The 23,945-nt window shown below is 51.5% G+C and overlaps 1 protein-coding gene across 17 annotated transcripts in view; it reads left to right on the plus strand.

The window, feature by feature from the left end:
• The window catches only part of PPFIBP2 (PPFIB scaffold protein 2), a 239,716-nt gene that overhangs the window by 145,176 nt on the left and 70,595 nt on the right, over positions 1-23,945 (plus strand). For 16 of the 17 annotated variants that reach the window (XM_075326341.1, XM_075326343.1, XM_075326344.1 and 13 more), the window contains 2 exons: positions 15,278-15,361; positions 20,303-20,416. In XM_075326341.1, coding sequence (XP_075182456.1) covers positions 15,278-15,361; positions 20,303-20,416 — 198 coding nt within the window. Of the gene's footprint in view, positions 1-15,277; positions 15,362-19,866; positions 20,162-20,302; positions 20,417-23,945 lie in introns of those variants that run through there. The other variant, XM_075326356.1, reaches the window with a different exon arrangement.

Here is a 23,945-nt window from a genome sequence, read left to right on the forward strand (position 1 = left end):
TGTCTCCTAAAAAGCAGCCACACACCATGATGCTCCCATCTCCACACTTCATTTTTGGTGTTTTGGGGGTGATTTTGCATTTTGGCTTCCAAACATGGTGTGTATTATTGCTTTTTTAGTTTTGGTCTCATCTGGCCATGATATATTCTCCAGTATTTCACAGACGTGTCTAAATGTTGTTGAGTAAACTTTAACTGCACTTGAACTTGGATTTTGCTCAGCAATGGAGTCTTGTGTGGTGAGCGTGCATACAGGAGCATGCATACAGGAGCGTGCATACAGGAGCGTGCATACAGGCGATGGAGGGGGGGTGCATTACTTATTGTTTTCTGTGAAACCATTGTCTCTGCTGATTCCAGGTCTTTCTGTAGCTCTCCACACGTGTCCCCAGATCTTGGACATCTTTTCTGACAATGCTTTACACTCCCCTGACTGAAATATGGCAGGGAGCACCTGGTCGTGGCTGGTTTTTGGTGAAATTATGTTCTTTCCACTTCCAAATTATTACTCTAACAGGCACCGAAGCCTTCAGTGGTTTAGAAATTCTGTAACCAATGCCATTGATACACTGACAAGCAAAAGGGTAACAATGATTGCGCTTTTGACTTTCAGGCTCCATCTCTCTTCATCCTCTACAGCTTTGCAGTGAGACGACCTTCATTTTATAGACAATCATCTCGGCTTCTCATACATAAATGTGACTTGCAGCTATTTAGCAGATGATCAGTTATGCGGATTCTTGTCATGCCGCTGCATTGTTACTGTTTTGCTCTTTTTCTTCCTGTATACTACAAATTACAACCTGTTCTCACATTCCCTAATAGCTCAGTGTGTTATTAGGTTGATTCTCAAATGAAAGGTCACTAAACAAATTGAGGAGCCGCCATGAAGAAGGTTTCCCAAGAAAAGAGAATCCGCATCATTCAGCTCACCAATAGCAGTTTTGCAGCCAAGGAAATTGCCAAACTGCATCATGTGAGGTCCTGACAGGTGGAAGAATAAGAAATGACGTCCGTCCATTCAGAAGCCAAGAGGTGACGTCCAGACAAAATATCGGAGTCAACAAGTCGCTCATCACAAGGTCTATCAGTTCTGGAGACACCCGGCAATGGAGGCGGCTCGTGTGCTCCATAATAGTGACATCACCGAGCGACGTGCGTTATACAAGTCTGGAATAGTGGCCTGAAAAAAATGAAGAAGCCTCAACTTCTATATCATCATAAGAAGCATCGGCTCGAGATTACAAAGAACGAAAAGTGGAAGATTGGAAACCTGGAATCTGGAGCGATGAGAGAAAAGTCAATAGACGGCTCTAATGGGGGCAAATGGGAAGAAATAAGGGGAAAAGGGGCGAACGGATTGAGAAATTTAAGGAACTGTAACGTTTGGTGGAGGAACCATGATGATATGGGGTCGTCAGCCAAAGGCATTGGATACTTGACCAGTATGGATGGTGGTCTCACTGCTGAGCTATATGTGAGGATCCTACAAGATGAGTTACTTCATACACTTGAGTATTTTGGGTATGAAAAGGACGACACAGTGTTCCAGCAGGACCATGACCCGAAGCATACAGCGAGATTGGAGAAGAAATGGGTCAATGACAATGAAGTAGAGGAGCTGGATTGTCCCCACAGTCCCCAGATCTCAACCCAATCCAACACTTGTGGGGAGAGGTGAAGAAAAAGCTGTATACATCCCCAAGAAAGCGACCAGTATACACCAACACAGGGAACGTGGAGAAGGGACCTGACCAGTATACACCAACACTGGGAACGTGTAGAAGAGACCTGACCAGTATACACCAACACTGGGAACGTGGAGAAGAGACCTGAGCAGTATACACCAACACTGGAAACATGGAGAAGAGACCTGACCAGTATACACCAACACTGGGAACGTGGAGAAGAGACCTGACCAGTATACACCGACACTGGGAACATGGAGAAGAGACCTGACCAGTATACACCAACACTGGGAACATGGAGAAGAGACCTGACCAGTATACACCGACACTGGGAACGTGGAGAAGAGACCTGCCCAGTATACACCAACACTGGGAACGTGGAGAAGAGACCTGCCCAGTATACACCAACACTGGGAACGTGGAGAAGAGACCTGACCAGTATACACCAACACTGGGAACGTGGAGAAGAGACCTGACCAGTATACACCAACACTGGGAACATGGAGAAGAGACCTGACCAGTATACACCAACACTGGGAACGTGTAGAAGAGACCTGACCAGTATACACCAACACTGGGAACGTGGAGAAGAGACCTGCCCAGTATACACCAACACTGGGAACGTGGAGAAGAGACCTGACCAGTATACACCAACACTGGAAGCGTGTAGAAGAGACCTGACCTGTATACACCAACACTGGGAACATAGAGAAGAGACCTGACCAGTATACACCAACACTGGGAACATAGAGAAGAGACCTGACCAGTATACACCAACACTGGGAACATGGAGAAGAGACCTGACCAGTATACACCAACACTGGGAACATGGAGAAGAGACCTGACCAGTATACACCAACACTGGGAACGTGGAGAAGAGACCTGACCAGTATACACCAACACTGGGAACGTGGAGAAGAGACCTGACCAGTATACACCAACACTGGGAACATGGAGAAGAGACCAGACCAGTATACACCAACACTGGGAACATGGAGAAGAGACCTGACCAGTATACACCAACACTGGGAACATAGAGAAGAGACCTGGGGTTAGCTTTCGGTGGGGACATGCTTGAATCTGATGGCGCCCAGAAGGATTCAGTTTGTGTTGAAAGCCAAAGGTCAATTTTAGATCTTTAGGAGCAAAACAGTAACAATGCAGTGACATGACGAGACTCTGCATAACTAATCATATGCTAAATAATTGCAAGTCACGTTTATGTATGAGATAGCCAAGATGATTGTTTTTAAAATTATAGGAGTCCTCGCTCAACTCTGTAGTGGATGGTGAGATATGGAGGCTGAAAGTCAAAATCTCAAAACATTGTTACCCTCTTGATCATCATGTATGTTTTGCAACAATAAGGTTGCGAAGGTCTTGAGACAGCTCACTAGCTTTACCTATTATGAGATGTTTCTTGTGTGGCACCTATGTAAGGAGACTGCTTTTTATCATCCATGAGTTGGATCAGCTGATATAATTTGTCACTATGTGGCAGGATTGCTTTCTAATTACTGACAGATATCAGCTGGTGTCAGGACTTTTCAGGGCTTTTTGCTCCTCTCTTCATGTGTTCAATACTTTTTCCCCTGTGTCATTTCTCATTATTACACATAATTTATAGACATCTGTGGTTTGATTTCCTTGTCTGTGTGGATTGGATGGGTTGTTACTGACATGTGGTGAGAAATTCATGTTAATAGCAGCTTTAGAAATAGATTTATTTTTGAAATTTGACACACTGCATATAGAGATACATCTATATATATACATACTCCATATAAGGGGGCATTGTATTTATATGTACACTGTATATAGGGGTATATAGGTACACTAAATATAGCCACATATATATAAATGACACGGTGCATATATAGATATGGTGCTTTTATACAGTGTATACAGTATATATAGATGCAGTGCACTGTACACTGCACATATGGGCCAGGAGTGGACTATCTTAGGGCGCTAAGCCTCGATGTAATGACCGCCATATTGTTTTTTACTGTATGGGGTCTCTTAGTGATAGTAATCCGGCGCTCTCGCTGTTGAGCACAGTCTGTTCTGTCCAAAATGTAATCATGGAATAGGAAACGACACGTCTGTCACTTGGGAAAGTTTTCTTTAGCATGACCGGGTGCCAAGATGTAACTCAATGACTGAGCGTCGCTGCGGGGGGTGGTGACCCCGCGCCGAGGATCACCGAAGTCTGAGGACCGTGCAGCCTCTTCTGACTTTTTATCTGTTTCCCTCTTTTGCGACCAGAGGACATTTAATTGAGATCCCACAGAGCTGCAATACCACACACGGCCATTAGACAAGAGTGGCGCTATTTGAGAAAGTAGAACCTAACATTCGAGTGCACAGTTGTGCAGTATTGTAAAGCGGCCACCACGGTGGTTTTAGGACCTTGTTGTATCTCATTGTGGCTCAGATTTGATGCAGTGCCGATGGACGGCCTTTCTGTCAGTCACCTGTACTCTTCCCCGGGGGGGGGAGGGGGGTCAGGAATTTTTCTATGCCTATAATGTGATGCCCGTGTGCTTATTTTAGGATTGTAGCACCTGGGTATAGGGGCGTCTGAGGATGCTCCGCTCCAGCTATTCCAGATATGCGGCCCGCACCATTATGTCATCCAGGGCAGGGCATACTGGGACAATGTCACATTGTGGCCAGAGGAATGAAGACGAGCAAGGTGCTGAGACGTGGAGTAAGGTGGAGCAGGAACCGGCAATGAGGGAAGAATGACCACAAATAGAAACTATAAGACCCGTAGTGACATTCACTGCAAGATGGCGGATGAGCCACCCCCCCAGTGCTGGTGGGAGGCAGACGCGTCCTTACTGGTCCAGTCCCAGGCCTATAGGGCATTGGAGTGAGTCAGGGGGTCGGGACCCCAATATTAGCTACACCTGAAGACACCTCTACAGAACATTCACCTCCGGTATCCTCCGATGAGAGCAGTGAGACCCCCTCAACCAGGAGGTTCCTCCGTCAATGAGGAGGTTCCCCGATCAACCAGGAGGTTCCCCGATCAACCAGGAGGTTCCCCGATCAACCAGGAGGTTCCCTGATCAACCAGGAGGTTCCCCGATCAACCAGGAGGTTCCCCGATCAACCAGGAGGCTCCCCCTCAATCAGGAGGTTCCTCTTCAATCAGAGGGTTCCTCCCCAATCAGGAGGTTCCCATCAATAAGTATCCTCCGATGGGAGCAGTGAGACCCCCTCAACCAGGAGGTTCCCCTGTCAATGAGGAGATTCAGCCTCAATCAAGAGGTTCCCATCCATCAGGAGGTCCCCGATCAATCAGGAGGTTCACTCTCAATCTGGAGGATCCCCCTCATTCAGGAGGTTACCTCATAATCAGGAGGATCCCTCTCAACCAGGAGGATCCCCCTCAATCAGGAGATTCCCTCTCCATCAGGAGATTCCCCCTCAATCAGAAGATTTCTCCTCAATCAGGAGGATCTCCCCAATCAAGAGGTTCCCCCCCCAATCAAGAGGTTCCCCCTCATTCAGGAGGTTCCTCCTCAATCAGGAAGATCCCTCTCAATTAGGAGGTTCCCCCTCAATCAATAGGTTTCCTCTCAATCAGGAGATTCCCCCTCAATCAGAAGATTTCTCCTAAACCAGGAGGTTCCCTCTGAGTCAAGAGGTTCTCTCTGAATCAGAAGGTTCCTCTCAATCAGGATCAGCAGATGCCCCATCATCCAGGAGGTTCCCCCTCAATCAAGAGGTTCCCCCTCTCTCAGGTGGTTCCCTCTCAATCAGGAGGTTCCCCCTCTACCAGGAGATTCCCCCTCAATTAGATGGTTCCCTCTGAATCAGGAGGTTCCCCGTCAATCAGAAGACTTCCTATCAATCTGGAGGCTCCCATCAATCTGGAGGCTCCCATCAATCTGGAGGTTCCCCCTCATTTTGAAGGTTCCCCATCAATCAGGGGGTTCCCTCTGAATCAGGAGGCTTCTGCAGGACGTAGCCGCTTTCCATCTATGGTGGGTTTGTCTGAGAGGTGGAACCCCAATCTCGTCATTTCTGGGTGTTTCATGATGATCGGCTTTTGGAGGAGCCACGAGTGATGTGTGTTATTACAGACACCGTCCATGTAATTGTGGTTATATTACAATGCAGGGCGTTTTTATCCGTTTTATAGTTCCAGGTACCGCGGCGGAGGTTTGGGTACTCGGTTATTTGGGCGCAGCCTTTACAGCTTATTAATAGAACACAGGAATGTCCGCGAATACGGAGCGCGAGGACGGACGGACGGGATTGGAGCATTACAAGCGGCATTATTAGAGAATCAGATCTAAAGCCTCAAACTAGAGCAATGTTTAGTGTCCCAGGATCTGCCACAAGGTGGTGCTGTGCCACACGTGGACTGTAAAATCTGCAGGTGGAGCGGGATTCAGTGTAGTGAGACTCGCAGCTTCCAAACTGTGCCATCTGGGACTCTTGGACAATGACTGCGCATGTTCCCCATACAGTTATACAGTACGGCTGGAAAAAGACCTATGCCCATTACTTTCAATCAAGATATAAATGTATCATGCATGGCCTACTCCAGAGCTGCACTCACTATTCTGCTGGTGCAGTCACTGTGTACATACATTACTGATCCTGAGTTACCTTCTGTATTATACTCCAGAGCTGCACTCACTATTCTGCTGGTGCAGTCACTGTGTACATGCACTACATTACTAATCCTGAGTTACCTCCTGTATTATACTCCAGAGCTGCACTCACTATTCTGCTGGTGCAGTCACTGTGTACATACATTACCTATCCTGAGTTACCTCCTGTATTATCCTCCAGAGCTGCACTCACTATTCTGCTGGTGCAGTCACTGTGTACATACATTACTGATCCTGAGTTACCCCCTGTATTATACTCCAGAGCTGCACTCACTATTCTGCTGGTGCAGTCACTGTGTACATACATTACTGATCCGGAGTTACCTCCTGTATTCTACTCCAGAGCTGCACTCACTATTCTGCTGGTGCAGTCACTGTGTACATAAATTACTGATCCTGAGTTACCTCCTGTATTACACTCCAGAGCTGCACTCACTATTCTGCTGGTGCAGTCACTGTGTACATACATTACATTACTGATCCTGAGTTACCTCCTGTATTATACTCCAGAGCTGCACTCACTATTCTGCTGGTGCAGTCACTGTGTACATACATCACATTACTGATCCTGAGTTACCTCCTGTATTATACTCCAGAGCTGCACTCACTATTCTGCTGGTGCAGTCACTGTGTACATACATTACATTACTGATCCTGAGTTACCTCCTGTATTATACTCCAGAGCTGCACTCACTAGTCTGCTGTTGGAGTCAGTGCATCATTGAGCCTACAAGAAATGCTGGGAGATTTCAGCTCTGGATGTACAATCTTGTGAATGAAGCTAAGGTCTATTATGCAGGATCAGTAGACAATTGATCATACAATGTATTCACACAATGACTCCCGTTTTCCGTGTCTATAATCTGTACAATGGTAATTGCAGTTGGATTTTGGCTTTGGAGTTTTCCCAAATCTTTAATAATTTACCTACTGAGGACTTCAGTTCTTTTCAACAATTATTTTATCTCTACTGGCTAACACGGTACAAAGATATATTTTACTTGTATCTAATTGCCCCATGATAATTAGTGACCGTCCTCTTCTCTTCTCATCCTCGTCTTTATTGATGGCGGTCACGTTGCTGCTCGCTCTCCTCCTCCTCTGGACACAGGGCGCCCCCTGTCTGGCTCTGGAGCGGCTGCGCTTCTTGTCCTCGTCTTTATTGATGGCGGTCACGTTGCTGCTCGCTCTCTTCTTCCTCTGGACACAGGGCGCCCCCTGTCTGGCTCTGGAGCGGCTGCGCTTCTCGTCCTCATCTTTATTGATGGCGGTCACGTTGCTGCCCGCTCTCTCCTTCCTCTGGACACAGGGCGCCCCCTGTTTGGCTCTGGAGCGCCTGCGCTTCTCGTCCTCATCTTTATTGATGGCGGTCACGTTGCTGCTCGCTATCTCCTTCCTCTGGACACAGGGCGCCCCCTGTCTGGCTCTGGAGTGCCTGCGCTTCTCGTCCTCGTCTTTATTGATGGCGGTCACATTGCTGCTCACTCTCTTCTTCCTCTGGACGCAGGGCGCCCCCTGTCTGGCTCTGGAGCACCTGCGCTTCTCGTCCTCGTCTTTATTGATGGCGGTCACGTTGCTGCTCGCTATCTCCTTCCTCTGGACACAGGGCGCCCCCTGTCTGGCTCTGGAGCACCTGCGCTTCTCGTCCTTGTCTTTGATGGCGGTCACGTTGCTGCTCGCTCTCCTCCTCCTCTGGATACAGGGCGCCCCCTGTCTGGCTCTGGAGCACCTGCGCTTCTCGTCCTCGTCTTTATTGATGGCGGTCACGTTGCTGCCCGCTCTCTCCTTCCTCTGGACACAGGGCGCCCCCTGTCTGGCTCTGGAGCACCTGCGCTTCTCGTCCTCGTCTTTATTGATGGCGGTCACGTTGCTGCTCGCTATCTCCTTCCTCTGGACACAGGGCGCCCCCTGTCTGGCTCTGGAGCACCTGCGCTTCTCGTCCTTGTCTTTGATGGCGGTCACGTTGCTGCTCGCTCTCCTCCTCCTCTGGATACAGGGCGCCCCCTGTCTGGCTCTGGAGCACCTGCGCTTCTCGTCCTCGTCTTTATTGATGGCGGTCACGTTGCTGCTCGCTATCTCCTTCCTCTGGACACAGGGCGCCCCCTGTCTGGCTCTGGAGCACCTGCGCTTCTCGTCCTCGTCTTTATTGATGGCGGTCACGTTGCTGCTCGCTATCTCCTTCCTCTGGACACAGGGCGCCCCCTGTCTGGCTCTGGAGCACCTGCGCTTCTCGTCCTTGTCTTTGATGGCGGTCACGTTGCTGCTCGCTCTCCTCCTCCTCTGGATACAGGGCGCCCCCTGTCTGGCTCTGGAGCACCTGCGCTTCTCGTCCTCGTCTTTATTGATGGCGGTCACGTTGCTGCCCGCTCTCTCCTTCCTCTGGACACAGGGCGCCTCCTGTCTGGCTCTGGAGCGCCTGCGCTTCTCGTCCTCATCTTTATTGATGGCGGTCACGTTGCTGATCGCTATCTCCTTCCTCTGGACACAGGATGCCCCCTGTCTGGCTCTGGAGCACCTGTGCTTCTCATCCTCGTCTTTATTGATGGCGGTCACGTTGCTGCTCGCTCTCCTCTTCCTCTGGACACAGGACGCCCCTGTCTGGCTCTGGAGCGCCTGCGCTTCTCGTCCTCGTCTTTATTGATGGCGGTCACGTTGCTGCTCGCTCTCTTCTTCCTCTGGACGGACGGCGCCCCCTGTTTGGCTCTGGAGCACCTGCGCTTCTTGTCCTCGTCTTTATTGATGGCGGTCACGTTGCTGCTCGCTCTCTTCTTCCTCTGGACGGACGGCGCCCCCTGTCTGGCTCTGGAGCACCTGTGCTTCTCATCCTCGTCTTTATTGATGGCGGTCACGTTGCTGCTCGCTCTCCTCTTCCTCTGGACACAGGGCGCCCCCTGTCTGGCTCTGGAGCGCCTGCGCTTCTTGTCCTCGTCTTTATTGATGGCGGTCACGTTGCTGCACGCTCTCTTCTTCCTCTGGACGGACGGCGCCCCCTGTCTGGCTCTGGAGCGCCTGCGCTTCTTGTCCTCGTCTTTATTGATGGCGGTCACGTTCCTGCCCGCTCTCTTCTTCCTCTGGACACAGGGCGCCCCCTGTCTGGCTCTGGAGCACCTGCGCTTCTCGTCCTCGTCTTTATTGATGGCGGTCACGTTGCTGCCCGCTCTCTCCTTCCTCTGGACACAGGGCGCCTCCTGTCTGGCTCTGGAGCGCCTGCGCTTCTTGTCCTCATCTTTATTGATGGCGGTCACGTTGCTGCTCACTCTCTTCTTCCTCTGGACGCAGGGCGCCCCCTGATTGGCTCTGGAGCACCTGCGCTTCTCGTCCTCGTCTTTGATGGCGGTCACGTTGCTGCTCGCTCTCCTCCTCCTCTGGACACAGGGCGCCCCCTGTCTGCCTCTGGAGCGCCTGCGCTTCTCATCCTCGTCTTTATTGATGGCCGTCACGTTGCTGCTCGCTCTCTTCTTCCTCTGGACACAGAGCGCCCCCTGTCTGGCTCTGGAGCGCCTGCGCTTCTTGTCCTCGTCTTTATTGATGGCGGTCACGTTGCTGCTCGCTCTCTTCTTCCTCTGGACGGACGGCGCCCCCTGTCTGGCTCTGGAGCACCTGCGCTTCTTGTCCTCGTCTTTCTTGATGGCGGTCACGTTCCTGCCCGCTCTCTTCTTCCTCTGGACACAGGGTGCCCCCTGTCTGGCTCTGGAGCACCTGCGCTTCTCGTCCTCGTCTTTATTGATGGCGGTCACGTTGCTGCCCGCTCTCTCCTTCCTCTGGACACAGGGCACCTCCTGTCTGGCTCTGGAGCGCCTGCGCTTCTCGTCCTCATCTTTATTGATGGCGGTCACGTTGCTGCTCGCTATCTCCTTCCTCTGGACACAGGGCGCCCCCTGTCTGGCTCTGGAGCGCCTGCGCTTCTCGTCCTCGTCTTTATTGATGGCGGTCACGTTGCTGCTCGCTCTCTTCTTCCTCTGGACGGACGGCGCCCCCTGTCTGGCTCTGGAGCACCTGTGCTTCTCATCCTCGTCTTTATTGATGGCGGTCACGTTGCTGCTCGCTCTCCTCTTCCTCTGGACGCAGGACGCCCCCTGTCTGCCTCTGGAGCGCCTGCGCTTCTCGTCCTCGTCTTTATTGATGGCTGTCACGTTGCTGCCCGCTCTCTTCTTCCACTGGACAGACGGCGCCCCCTGTCTGCCTCTGGAGCACCTGCGCTTCTCGTCCTCGTCTTTATTGATGGCGGTCACGTTGCTGCTCGCTCTCTTCTTCCTCTGGACGCAGGACGCCCCCTGTCTGCCTCTGGAGCGCCTGCGCTTCTCGTCCTCGTCTTTATTGATGGCGGTCACGTTGCTGCCCGCTCTCTTCTTCCTCTGGACAGACGGCGCCCCCTGTCTGCCTCTGGAGCACCTGCGCTTCTCGTCCTCGTCTTTATTGATGGCGGTCACGTTGCTGCTCGCTCTCTTCTTCCTCTGGACACTGGGCGCCCCCTGTCTGCCTCTGGAGCGCCTGCGCTTCTCGTCCTCGTCTTTATTGATGGCGGTCACGTTGCTGCTCGCTCTCTTCTTCCTCTGGACGGACGGCGCCCCCTGTCTGGCTCTGGAGCACCTGTTCTTCTCATCCTCGTCTTTATTGATGGCGGTCACATTGCTGCTCGCTCTCTTCTTCCTCTGGACACTGGGCGCCCCCTGTCTGGCTCTGGAGCGCCTGTGCTTCTTGTCCTCGTCTTTATTGATGGCGGTCACGTTGCTGCACGCTCTCTTCTTCCTCTGGACGGACGGCGCCCCCTGTCTGGCTCTGGAGCACCTGCGCTTCTCGTCCTCGTCTTTGATGGCGGTCACGTTGCTGCTCGCTCTCCTCCTCCTCTGGACACAGGGCGCCCCCTGTCTGCCTCTGGAGCGCCTGCGCTTCTCATCCTCGTCTTTATTGATGGCCGTCACGTTGCTGCTCGCTCTCTTCTTCCTCTGGACACAGGGCGCCCCCTGTCTGGCTCTGGAGCGCCTGCGCTTCTTGTCCTCGTCTTTATTGATGGCGGTCACGTTGCTGCTCGCTCTCTTCTTCCTCTGGACGGACGGCGCCCCCTGTCTGGCTCTGGAGCACCTGCGCTTCTTGTCCTCGTCTTTATTGATGGCGGTCACGTTCCTGCCCGCTCTCTTCTTCCTCTGGACACTGGGCGCCCCCTGTCTGGCTCTGGAGCGCCTGTGCTTCTTGTCCTCGTCTTTATTGATGGCGGTCACGTTGCTGCTCGCTCTCTTCTTCCTCTGGACGGACGGCGCCCCCTGTCTGGCTCTGGAGCACCTGCGCTTCTTGTCCTCGTCTTTATTGATGGCGGTCACGTTGCTGCCCGCTCTCTCCTTCCTCTGGACACAGGGCGCCTCCTGTCTGGCTCTGGAGCGCCTGCGCTTCTCGTCCTCATCTTTATTGATGGCGGTCACGTTGCTGCTCGCTCTCCTCCTCCTCTGGACACAGGGCGCCCCCTGTCTGCCTCTGGAGCGCCTGCGCTTCTCATCCTCGTCTTTATTGATGGCCGTCACGTTGCTGCTCGCTCTCTTCTTCCTCTGGACACAGGGCGCCCCCTGTCTGGCTCTGGAGCGCCTGCGCTTCTTGTCCTCGTCTTTATTGATGGCGGTCACGTTGCTGCTCGCTCTCTTCTTCCTCTGGACGGACGGCGCCCCCTGTCTGGCTCTGGAGCACCTGCGCTTCTTGTCCTCGTCTTTATTGATGGCGGTCACGTTCCTGCCCGCTCTCTTCTTCCTCTGGACACAGGGTACCCCCTGTCTGGCTCTGGAGCACCTGCGCTTCTTGTCCTCGTCTTTATTGATGGCGGTCACGTTGCTGCCCGCTCTCTCCTTCCTCTGGACACAGGGCGCCTCCTGTCTGGCTCTGGAGCGCCTGCGCTTCTCGTCCTCATCTTTATTGATGGCGGTCACGTTGCTGCTCGCTATCTCCTTCCTCTGGACACAGGGCGCCCCCTGTCTGGCTCTGGAGCGCCTGCGCTTCTTGTCCTCGTCTTTATTGATGGCGGTCACGTTGCTGCTCGCTCTCTTCTTCCTCTGGACGGACGGCGCCCCCTGTCTGGCTCTGGAGCACCTGCGCTTCTTGTCCTCGTCTTTATTGATGGCGGTCACGTTCCTGCCCGCTCTCTTCTTCCTCTGGACACAGGGTGCCCCCTGTCTGGCTCTGGAGCACCTGCGCTTCTCGTCCTCGTCTTTATTGATGGCGGTCACGTTGCTGCCCGCTCTCTCCTTCCTCTGGACACAGGGCGCCTCCTGTCTGGCTCTGGAGCGCCTGCGCTTCTCGTCCTCATCTTTATTGATGGCGGTCACGTTGCTGCTCGCTATCTCCTTCCTCTGGACACAGGGCGCCCCCTGTCTGGCTCTGGAGCGCCTGCGCTTCTCGTCCTCGTCTTTATTGATGGCGGTCATGTTGCTGCTCGCTCTCTTCTTCCTCTGGACGGACGGCGCCCCCTGTCTGGCTCTGGAGCACCTGTGCTTCTCATCCTCGTCTTTATTGATGGCGGTCACGTTGCTGCTCGCTCTCCTCTTCCTCTGGACACAGGACGCCCCTGTCTGGCTCTGGAGCGCCTGCACTTCTCGTCCTCGTCTTTATTGATGGCGGTCATGTTGCTGCTCAATCTCTTCTTCCTCTGGACGGACGGCGCCCCCTGTCTGCCTCTGGAGCGCCTGCGCTTCTCGTCCTCGTCTTTATTGATGGAGGTCACGTTGCTGCTCGCTCTCTTCTTCCTCTGGACGCAGGACGCCCCCTGTCTGCCTCTGGAGCGCCTGCGCTTCTCGTCCTCGTCTTTATTGATGGCGGTCACGTTGCTGCCCGCTCTCTTCTTCCTCTGGACAGACGGCGCCCCTTGTCTGCCTCTGGAGCACCTGCGCTTCTCGTCCTCGTCTTTATTGATGGCGGTCACGTTGCTGCTCGCTCTCTTCTTCCTCTGGACGCAGGATGCCCCTTGTCTGCCTCTGGAGCGCCTGCGCTTCTCGTCCTCGTCTTTATTGATGGCGGTCACGTTGCTGCCCGCTCTCTTCTTCCTCTGGACAGACGGCGCCCCCTGTCTGCCTCTGGAGCGCCTGCGCTTCTCGTCCTCGTCTTTATTGATGGCGGTCACGTTGCTGCTCGCTCTCTTCTTCCTCTGGACACTGGGCGCCCCCTGTCTGCCTCTGGAGCGCCTGCCCTTCTCGTCCTCGTCTTTATTGATGGCGGTCACGTTGCTGCCCGCTCTCTTCTTCCTCTGGACGGACGGCGCCCCCTGTCTGGCTCTGGAGCACCTGCGCTTCTCGTCCTCGTCTTTGTTGATGGCGGTCACGTTGCTGTCCGCTGTCCTGGTTTGCTGTTTGTTCAGTTTATCTTGTTGATTCAGTTCTGTGTTTTCTGCTTTTATTTCTTGAGAGATTTAAGGAAAAGCAAACAAGCGATTCCTCCTGTCACACGAGATGTCGTCATCCACCTGGGGTTGTGAATACTTCTGGGGTTGTGAATACTTCTGGGGTTGTGAATACTTCTGGGGTTGTGAATACTTCTGGGGTTGTGAATACTTCTAGGGTTGTGAATACTTCTGGGGTCGCTCTCCGTTGCCTTCATTGAGGGTTGTTCCCATCTACACAATGACATTGTCCGATCGCTCTTGCACATATTCGCACTTTTACAATTTAAGGACTCTTAAAATTTTCAGCCGTATTTTGAGATCTTAACTTTGATTGTTTTGTTTGCAGCCTGTTGCCTAGGAGACCGACCACCGCTGCTCTCCAGCTTGTAAGCACTGTGCTGTAGTGGCTGGGATTAGGCAGTAATGCTGCACTCCTGTTACTCTGGTCAGGTTTGTAACCGTGTATTCAAGCTCAATAGAAGAAAGCTTGTAAGCGCTGCACGTGTCCACCAGCGATGGTCGGTGTCCATGGTAATGAGTTGCTAAGAAAAGCGCTAATATCTCAAGAACGGCTGAAAATTTTAATAAACAGTAAATTGCAAAACTGCACCCCATGGACAAGTCCTCCGGCTCTGCTCCTTCCATCCCTCGGGGGGTCTGGCTTTCACAACAGACCCCCGGTGTTGTCCATGGCTCAGCTGCGGGTCGTGGAGTTCGGTGAGTTGTCTATGTGGCCGAGGGCTGTGGCTCCTCCGGTATTTGTCCCCCGGCGTGACCTCTACACCCGATTGCATGGGGTCCGCTCAGTCCTGTAGTCCGTGCCCCGAATTGATGGATGGACTGTTGATTTCTGGAATGTCCATGTAACCCCACTCCTCAATGGCCGACCTCAACCGTCCCGGCATAAATCACCCACCGCTGGGCCCGAAGACACAACTTCATAACTGCGGGGAGGTGCGAAGACAAATACATGTCACATCGGCCGCCAACAATCCAATAGATGTGGCCACGTGATGCAAATATGTGAGAAATGTGGCAGTAGAGCGGTGACACGCGTGTCCATACTGGGTACGAGGGGGGCTCAATGCTACCGCCGCGGCCCCTAGAAGAAATCCCGGGGCCGTGTGTAGAATGTGGAGCAGACACTAGAAATCTCAGCGAGTGCAGAGCCCCGACCCGAGGAATGTCTACAGATAGGAGAACAGTCAGGGACATTTCTAAAAAAAGAGCTTTCTCCCACGATTTTGTGCTGTTTATTTGTGTTGAGATTTTTCCAAAACTTCCAAAAAGCCAAAGATCATTTCATCTGGTTTTCTTGAGGTTGATGTTCTCCGGGGCAGAAGAGGGAGGTTATGTCTCAGATCTGGCTGGAGTCTGATGTAGTCGGGAGCCGCAGCCTCACTACGACATGGATCATAGGTGACCGGTGTCCTCCCTTCAGAGCCCTTTTATTGTCCTGTATGAACTGCCTGGTAGATCCCTAGAGAAGAAGCTGGGTCTGACGAGTTCTGCTGCTTCATCTCATCTATGGATACTTGTGTTTTATTTCCAGGTCTTATGTCCCTGATGTTGACTGATGTATTTTTTCTTTTCTCCCAGGTTAATCACACCGTTGTAAATAATGAGACGTATCATGAACGACTGACGCGTCTGGAAGGAGACAAGGAATCTCTTATTTTACAGGTAATTAGTTATTAGGGGTACAATATAAGACTTATAGTGCCACTAGTGCTCAGAAGTGATTCCACCACCATCGGTGACCTGTACTCTCTGGGGGTAATGAGGCCTCCAAACTTGGACTCTCTGGAAGTAGTGAGGAATCCAAACCTGGATGACCTGGAAGTGGTGAGGCCTCCAACGCTGGACTCTCTGGAAGTAGTGAGGAATCCAAACCTGGACGATCTAGAAGTAGTGAGACCTCCAAAGCTGGACTCTCTGGAAGTAGTGAGGTCTCCAAACCTGGATGATCTAGAAGTAGTGAGGCCTCCAAAGCTGCACCCTGTGGAAGTAGTGAGGCCTCCAAACCTGTACCCCCTGGAAGTAGTAAAGCCTTCAAACCTGTATCCTCTGGAAGTAGTGAGGTCTCCAAACCTGGACCCTCTGGAAGTAGTGAGGTCTCCTAACCTATACCCTCTGGAAGTAGTGAGGTCTCCTAACCTGGACCCTCTGGAAGTAGTGAGGTCTCCAAACCTGGACCCTCTGGAAGTAGTGAGGTCTCCAAACCTGGACCCCCAGGAAGTAGTGAGGCCTCCAAACCTGGACCATCTGGAAGTAGAGAGGCCTCCAAACCTGGATTCTCTGGAAGTAGTGAGGCCTCCAAACCTGGACCCCCAGGAAGTAGTGAGGCCTCCAAACCTAGACCCCCAGGAAGTAGTGAGGCCTCCAAACCTGGACCATCTGGAAGTAGAGAGGCCTCCAAACCTGGTCCCTATGGAAGTAGTGAGGCCCCCAAACCTGGACTCCCTGCAAGTAGCAAGGTCTCCAAACCTGTCCCCCTTGGAAGTAATGAGGCCTCCAAACCTGAACCCTTTGGATGTTGTGAGGTCTCCAAACCTGGACCCCCTGTGTGATATATGCCGACTCTCCCAGATGGCTTTTCCTGAAGCTTTATTAGTTCTTGAAACTTATTGCTATGTAAAAAAAAATAGCCTGAAATCAGGAGAAGCCGATCTGCGCCGTCTCCTCATGTGACCAGGGCACAGTACAGGAGCGTCTCTGGGCAGTCTCCAAATAGTTAATCGTCAGCTTAGTGAATGGCAGCCACCGGCCTCGGGAAGGTGCAGCTCCAGGCTCAGCTGTCCAGTGACCGGGCCTTGGCCATCGACCAACTCCTATAAAGAAATAGTTCAGATTTCAGGAAAATGACTGCAATCACTGGCATGCCGACTTCATGACATGAATTTAAAAGGAATCCGTGTGAAACTGTATATAGCTGGATATTACACAGCGCCGATCACTGCACAATGTTAACCTGTCACTTGCCATAAATCTGTATTTTTATTACCCGGTGTAAACGCCGCTGTTCTCCTGAATCCGGAGATGTTTTTCTGTTGTTCCTGCTCCTCTCTGTTCCTGAGATACGGCCTCCTCTTCCCTGTATATAAATCTAGTGTTATTATCCAAGTGGGTGTGTCCACCAAGAAGACACCCACGGAGAAGAACTGAGGACCACACCCACTTGTCTAACCAGAGTGAATTTATATACAGAAGAGAGGGCTGTATCTCCGGAACGGGGAGGAGCAGGAACAAAAGAAAATAGAGCCACATCTTTTTGATTTGTACAATGATTGAGGAGGAGGAGGTGACCAAAAAAAATCAAAAAAATCGTAGTTTCCTTTTTTGTTAAAAATTGAAGTCACAAAAGTTTCTGGAATAGAATTATTTGGCCCTAGAGATTCACAAAGTCCCCTCCAGGACCCCAAAATACAGAGGGTCCGCGGCAGATGATGGACCTGGTTAAAGCAGAATTAAAGAGGACCTATCCTTGCTTAATGAAACGCCTTCTATAAATCCCTGATCGCTCCTCATTCTGCAGACTTTTTTTTTTCGCACAGCGTCACTCCGTTGCAGAGATATTCGTAAGTTTTTTCTGGAGTGCAGTATGTGAAATCTCTGCTTGCCGTCCAGCTGAGAGTTCTCTGAGGACGAGCGCTTTCATTGCTCCCTCTCAGACGCTGCCAGTGACCACAGTGATTGTCTGTGTCTGGGAGGGAGACAGGAAAGTCACACTCCAGAGAAGACTCTGAAGAAACGCCCAGTGCACCACAAGCAGAGATTTCACATACTGCGCTCCAAAAGGAACAAATGTGAATATCTCTGCAGTGGAGTGACGCAGAGAAAAACGGAGAAATGCGTCAGAATCAGGAGGGCGCAGGGATTTTGAAGTCCATTTTTTTAGGAAGTGACAGGATCTCTTTAAATTGGTAAATATATGTCCATAATCAGCGACGATTGATGGTATGACAAGTGGATCAGCGCTCATTCAAAGGACCTTTTACAAAAACAATATAAACCCATCTGGGGATGAACAGTCACTAATACCTGGACAGTTTGCGTATTGTCACCAGCACAATCTTTTATGTCGACTGGGACAGCGAAAATATTCACGTCCTACAGTGTCCATTTTAGGACATGATCATATATCAATGTCATCAGAACATACCCTATCTGACAACTGACGCTGACAACTGACGCTGACAACTGACTAACGCCTGAGAACTGACATCTGATAACTAAGTCTGACAGCTGATATTTGACAAGTGACAACTGACATCTGACAATTGACAACTGACCAGTGACATCTGATAAGCGACAACTGGTCAGATCTCAATTGTCACTGGTCAGTTATCACTTGTCAGATATCAGATATCAGTTACCAGATGTCAATTGTCACTTGTCACTGGTTAGATGTCAGATATCAGTTGTCACTTATCAGATGTCACTTGTAATTGGTCAGTTATCACTGGTCAAATGTCAGACATCAGTTGTCACTGGTCAGATATCAGTTGTCACTGGTCAGATATCTGCCATCTGACAAGTGACAACTGATATCTGACATCTAACCAGTGACAACTGATATCTGACATCTAACCAGTGACAACTGATATCTGACATCTAACCAGTGACAACTGATATCTGACATCTAACCAGTGACAACTGATATCTGATATCTAACCAGTGACAACTGATATCTGACATCTAACCAGTGACAACTGATATCTGACATCTAACCAGTGACAACTGATATCTGATATCTAACCAGTGACAACTGATATCTGACATCTAACCAGTGACAACTGATATCTGACATCTAACCAGTGACAACTGATATCTGACATCTGACAAGTGACAACTGATATCTGACATCTGACAAGTGACAACTGATATCTGACATCTGACAAGTGACAACTGATATCTGACATCTAACCAGTGACAACTGATATCTGACATCTGACAAGTGACAACTGATATCTGACATCTGACCAGTGACAACTGATATCTGACATCTAACCAGTGACAACTGACATCTGACAAGTGACAACTGATATCTGACATCTGACCAGTGACAACTGATATCTGACATCTAACCAGTGACAACTGATATCTGACATCTGACAAGTGACAACTGATATCTGATATCTAACCAGTGACAACTGATATCTAACCAGTGACAACTGATATCTAACCAGTGACAACTGATATCTGACAAGTGTCATCTGACAAGTGACATCTGACAAGTGACATCTGACCAGTGATAACTGATATCTGACAAGTGACAACTGATATCTGACCAGTGACAGCTCATATCTGACATCTAACAAGTGACATCTGACATCTGACCAGTGACAACTGATATCATATGTCACTTGTCAGATATCAGTTGTTACTTATCAGATGTCACTTGTTACTGGTCAGATATCAGTTGTCACTTGTCAGTTGTCACTGGTCAGATGTCAGTTGTTACTTTTCAGATATCAGTTGTCTCTGGTCAGATGTCAGATATCAGTTGTCACTTTTCAGATATCAGTTGTCACTTTTCAGATATCAGTTGTCACTTTTCAGATATCAGTTGTCTTTGGTCAGATATCAGTTGTTACTTTTCAGATATCAGTTGTCTTTGGTCAGATATCAGTTGTTACTTGTCAGATATCAGTTGTCACTGGTCAGTTGTCACAGTCAGTTGTCAGTGTCATTTGTCAGACATGGTATTTCTGATGTTTGACATTGATATATGATCATGGACATTGTAACGGTCGAATAAATGATCTGATCGCTGTCCTTCACATGGGCTGGTGATTATCACCCCCATCAGCTGCGGGTGCTGCGCACTAGAAGGGGCCCATAGAAACCCTAGATGTGCCGCAGGCCTCTGCAGAACAGCTGTGCCGCCCAAAACAACCTGCACCTACCCGTGAGGGAGATCTGTCAAAGCCGCATTCCTCCATAATACAATAATAGCAGTGTGACCTTGCCAAGTGGATCTCGCCGGTGCCCGCGTGTACGAGAAGTGTGATCCTTATTTAACGAGCGTGATTTCAGCGGCTATAAATCCTGCGGCTCGTTAGCAGCCTCTTGGCCTGGGTGTGCGCACTCCTTTCCAAGCCTCTTTTATTATATATCGGAGTGCCAATTACATTTGTGTGGATAAATATTGTGCTCGTCTCGGGTGTATTTTCTGCACTCGTGTAGTGACTCGCCTCGCTCGGTGAGTGCTTAAACTTGCCCGGCGCTCGTTCCACATGTTTGCCGCCGCGGTCGCTGGTGGCCGGCTCTGTCTCCCTCTCCGCTCCACTTGTCAGCAGTAAAACAACGCGTGGCTCCCAGAAGAAAGATTGTATTGTTTTATTCCACATAAAGTGTCGACAGAGCCGGGGCCCGGGATTGCTTCACTGCTGCGAGAAAACAGGGTTGTGAAACTGAAGGCAGCAGAAGGAAGCCAAGAGCCACCGCCGTCACCGAGTGCGAAAGATCAGACCTAGGGAGGTAAGAGCGCCTCGTCTGGGAAGAAGCGTCAGGCTCAGAACGGGAAGTGTCTCGCCTTCTGCTTTTTTGTTTACTGTTCATTTACGACACCTCGTCTTACATAGTCTTCCTCCTGTGACAGTCATGTCCTTGCTCTCGTAGGTGAGTGTCCTCACGGATCAGGTCGAGGCTCAAGGAGACAAGATCCGGGACCTGGAATCCAACGTAGAGGAACATCATCTGAAGCTTAATGCTACCGAGGAAATGCTCCAGCAGGTAAGGAGACGTGTTTGGTCTCAGCTGTGGTCTACAATGATCACAATCCCAAAATGTTGGGTCCTTCATACCCCGGTCTAATGTACATCGCAAAATATCCAACAGGTGCCCAATTATTGCAGAGCTTTAATAGTATAGTGCACTGGGACAGCCGTGCCCTGGACAAGACGGAGGTCCTGGCTGGTGCCTCTCACTGGTCACCATTACTGGTGGCAATGGTGGGACAGTAAAGTCTCGCCATCAGTCCAGCCAGGTTCTCCTGACCCAGGCAGGTGGTGTTTACTTAGCTGAAACCATTTTCCAGCTGGGATTTCCCAGAAATTAACAAATGACAGGCATACAAAACTTGGGCCTATTGAGAACTATGGCACCAAGGGCCCCCCATGCCCTAAAATGCATCTCCTTAATGCAGAACAGCATGGACTTTGTGTCCTGCCATTCCTCCACAATCTGAGCCCCTTATTGTATAGATGTGACATTGAGCACCCCCTTACTGACCAAACCCCGAGTACAGCTCGGCACGGTGCGCTGCGAAAAAAGAGAAACCCGACCATTTTTCCAAAAACAATCAATGGAAAACCTAATAGCGGAGACGATCGGCAGCGATGAAGTTGCTCAACAGGTTACCCGTCCTCCGAGCCTCGCTGCGTCTCCAGTCACCTCCCACAGACGAGAGCAAACACCGCATATACCCAGCCGAGCGAGGCCAGACGTCGCAGGATTACCGCCGCGTACCACCCCAGGACCGGTTCACATAATGTTCCTCGGCGGCCCCCACTCTATCCTCCTATCTATGTAAGAGAACATGGTGCTCTCTCAGTAATTATCTCCACGGCCTGAGGCTCTGCGGCTGCGGCTGTCGCTCCTTTATGAAAAGGCTCCATTGTGAGGGATGATTGAGCTCGCTGTCATCGTGCGCACCAGAGACGAGGCCGTCATCCTAATCCTGCGTAGAATTATTTATGTGCTTATTGCTGAGGGTGGGCCGACTGATCGCGGCTAATCACGGCTGTCCGTCATCGGAAAGCTAGAAATCCAAGGATGAACACGACGGGAACAGTCTCCATTTTATCTCCACTCTATGGCTTTTACCACCATAAGTGTCACTTATAGGATTGGAAGAAGACGAGTAAAGTCTCAGTAGTAAGGTTTTATGGCCGAAGTAATTCCTAATAAATATGTGTAGAGCGGGGGAATCCCACACGTGTCTGAGTAGAGGAGGATCAGACCACTAGAGTGGCCCAAAACTGCAGAACACGAGGGTGACAGCCCCCGACATAATCCATCAGGTGCATAGGGGCAGGAACACTCTCCAGCGCCCCTGAGTGCTGCCTCCATATTGCCACAGGCGAAGGTGATGAGCACCGGCCGGCACAAGTGGTGTAACGAGGATGTCAGTGCATCGGGGAAAGCATTGTGCCCCACAAGCTCCACACTGAGGACAGGACATTTAAGAAAAAAAAATAATAAATATATAAAGTTATAGATAGTTCTATAGTGTTGTTTGTTTATTATTATAGGTTTATGTGTTTCTATGTAACTTCAGTATCTTATTACCAGAGCCCTAAACTTAATTCTAGCACTAGACCTGAGTCCTGTCCCCGTCCCCCTGTCCCTGTCCCCGTCCTGTCCCCCAGTCCTTTCCCCCCGTCCTGTCCCGGTCCCCTCAGTCCTGTCTCTGTTCCCCAGCCCAGTCTCTGTTCCCCGAGTCTTATCCGAGTCCTGTCCCTGTCTCTCGACCCTTTCCCTATTCCCCGATCCTGACCCTGTCCCTCAAGTCCTGTCCCTGTCTCTCGGCCCTTTCCCCTATTTCCCGATCCTGTCCCTATCCCCCAGTCCTGTCTTTATCCCCCCAGACCTGTCTTCGTCCCCCCAGTCCTGCCCCCATCCCCAGAGTCCTGTCTCTGTTCCCTGACCCAGTCTTTGTTCTCCGGTCCTGTCCCTGTCCCCTGGCCCTGTCCGAGTCCCCTGGCCCTGTCCAGTCCTGTCCCCGACCCCAAGTCCTGTCCCCGCCCCCCCCCCCCCCCCGTCCTGTCCCGGTCCCCCCAGTCCTGTCTCTGTTCCCCAGCCCAGTCTCTGTTCCCCGATCCTGTCTGAGTCCTGTCCCCGTCCCCCAAATCCTGTCCCTGTCTCTTGGCCCTTTCCCTATTCCCCGATCCTGTCCCTGTCCCCCAGTCCTGTCCCCATCCCCCCAGTCCTGCCCCCATCCCCAGAGTCCAGTTTCTGTCCCCCGGCCCAGTTTCTGTCCCCCGGCCCAGTTTCTGTCCCCCGGCCCAGTTTCTGTCCCCCGGCCCAGTTTCTGTCCCCCGGCCCAGTTTCTGTCCCCCGGCCCAGTTTCTGTCCCCCGGCCCAGTTTCTGTCCCCCGGCCCAGTTTCTGTCCCCCGGCCCAGTCTGAGTCCCCTGGCCCTGTCCGAGTCCTGTCCCTGTACCCCAAGTCCTGTCCGAGTCGCCTAGCCCTGTCTGAGTCCTGCCCTCATCCCCCAAGTCCTGTCCGAGTCCCCCGAGCCTGTCCTTGTTCCCAATCCTTTTCCTCTCCCCCAGTCCTGTCCCTGTCCCATGGCCCTGTCTCTGTTTCACGGTCCTGTCCCTCTCCCCCAGTCCTGTCCTCGTCCCCCTGGCCCTGTCCCCATCTTCTGTTCCTCTCCTTGTCCCCCAAGTCCTGTCCCTGTCCTCTGACCCTGTCCCTGTACCCCGGTCCTGTCCTTATTCCCCGGTCTTGTCCCCTGGTCCGGTTCCTCACCCTCGTCCACACAATGGTAAAGGCTGCTTCTCATGTGATTTGACCCGTTTAAAGTCTGCTCTAGGGACCTGTTCCCTGTACGTGCCTAGTCACGTTGCCTTTCGTTGCTCCATGTGCGCACACAGCATGTAGGCAGAGAATACGCTTCTGTCCCGCCTGGGTCATTATTGCCCCCATTTGGCGGTGATTTTGTGGCCCGGCAGCCATCACCAGGGTCTTTTCCTTACGGGATGATTTACCTATGATGACCCGTCCTGTATGAGTGATGATATCATCCAGAATGACCTCTGTATGGAGCGGAGACCTCAGGAGCCTCGCGGCTTGTGGCCCGAAATATCCTCAGACCGACACCAAATACTACCACAGCCGCACCACATGGATACCCACAGATACTGGCAGTAACTGAAAGCCGGACCCCCCAACCCCCGTACTAAGGAGTCTGTCCCAGAACCCACTATAGGAGGAGCCATGAGACGTCCCGGTGCCTTCTTGTCTAATGCACCTTTCTTTTATATTGGGGATTATGGCCGAGGACTGATAACCTGGGAATAACATCACATCCCTCCTCCCAGCCGGCCGTGCTTAGTCCTCAGCGCAGAGGGGGGAGGCTCCTGCTGCAGCCAAGTCTCACAGCCACAGAGGACAGGACGGAGGACGTCTGATCTGCTGAGAGGATGGAGAGATCTACAATGGGATCTTCCCTGAGTGTAATATTTGATGAAGAAAAGATTAAAATGAAGGGAGGAGGAGTTCTGTGTTTAGTTCTCTGTGAAGAATGTGTCCTCCAT

This window comes from Anomaloglossus baeobatrachus, chromosome 10 (genome assembly GCF_048569485.1).
Source record: "Anomaloglossus baeobatrachus isolate aAnoBae1 chromosome 10, aAnoBae1.hap1, whole genome shotgun sequence".
Taxonomy (NCBI): domain Eukaryota; kingdom Metazoa; phylum Chordata; class Amphibia; order Anura; family Aromobatidae; genus Anomaloglossus; species Anomaloglossus baeobatrachus.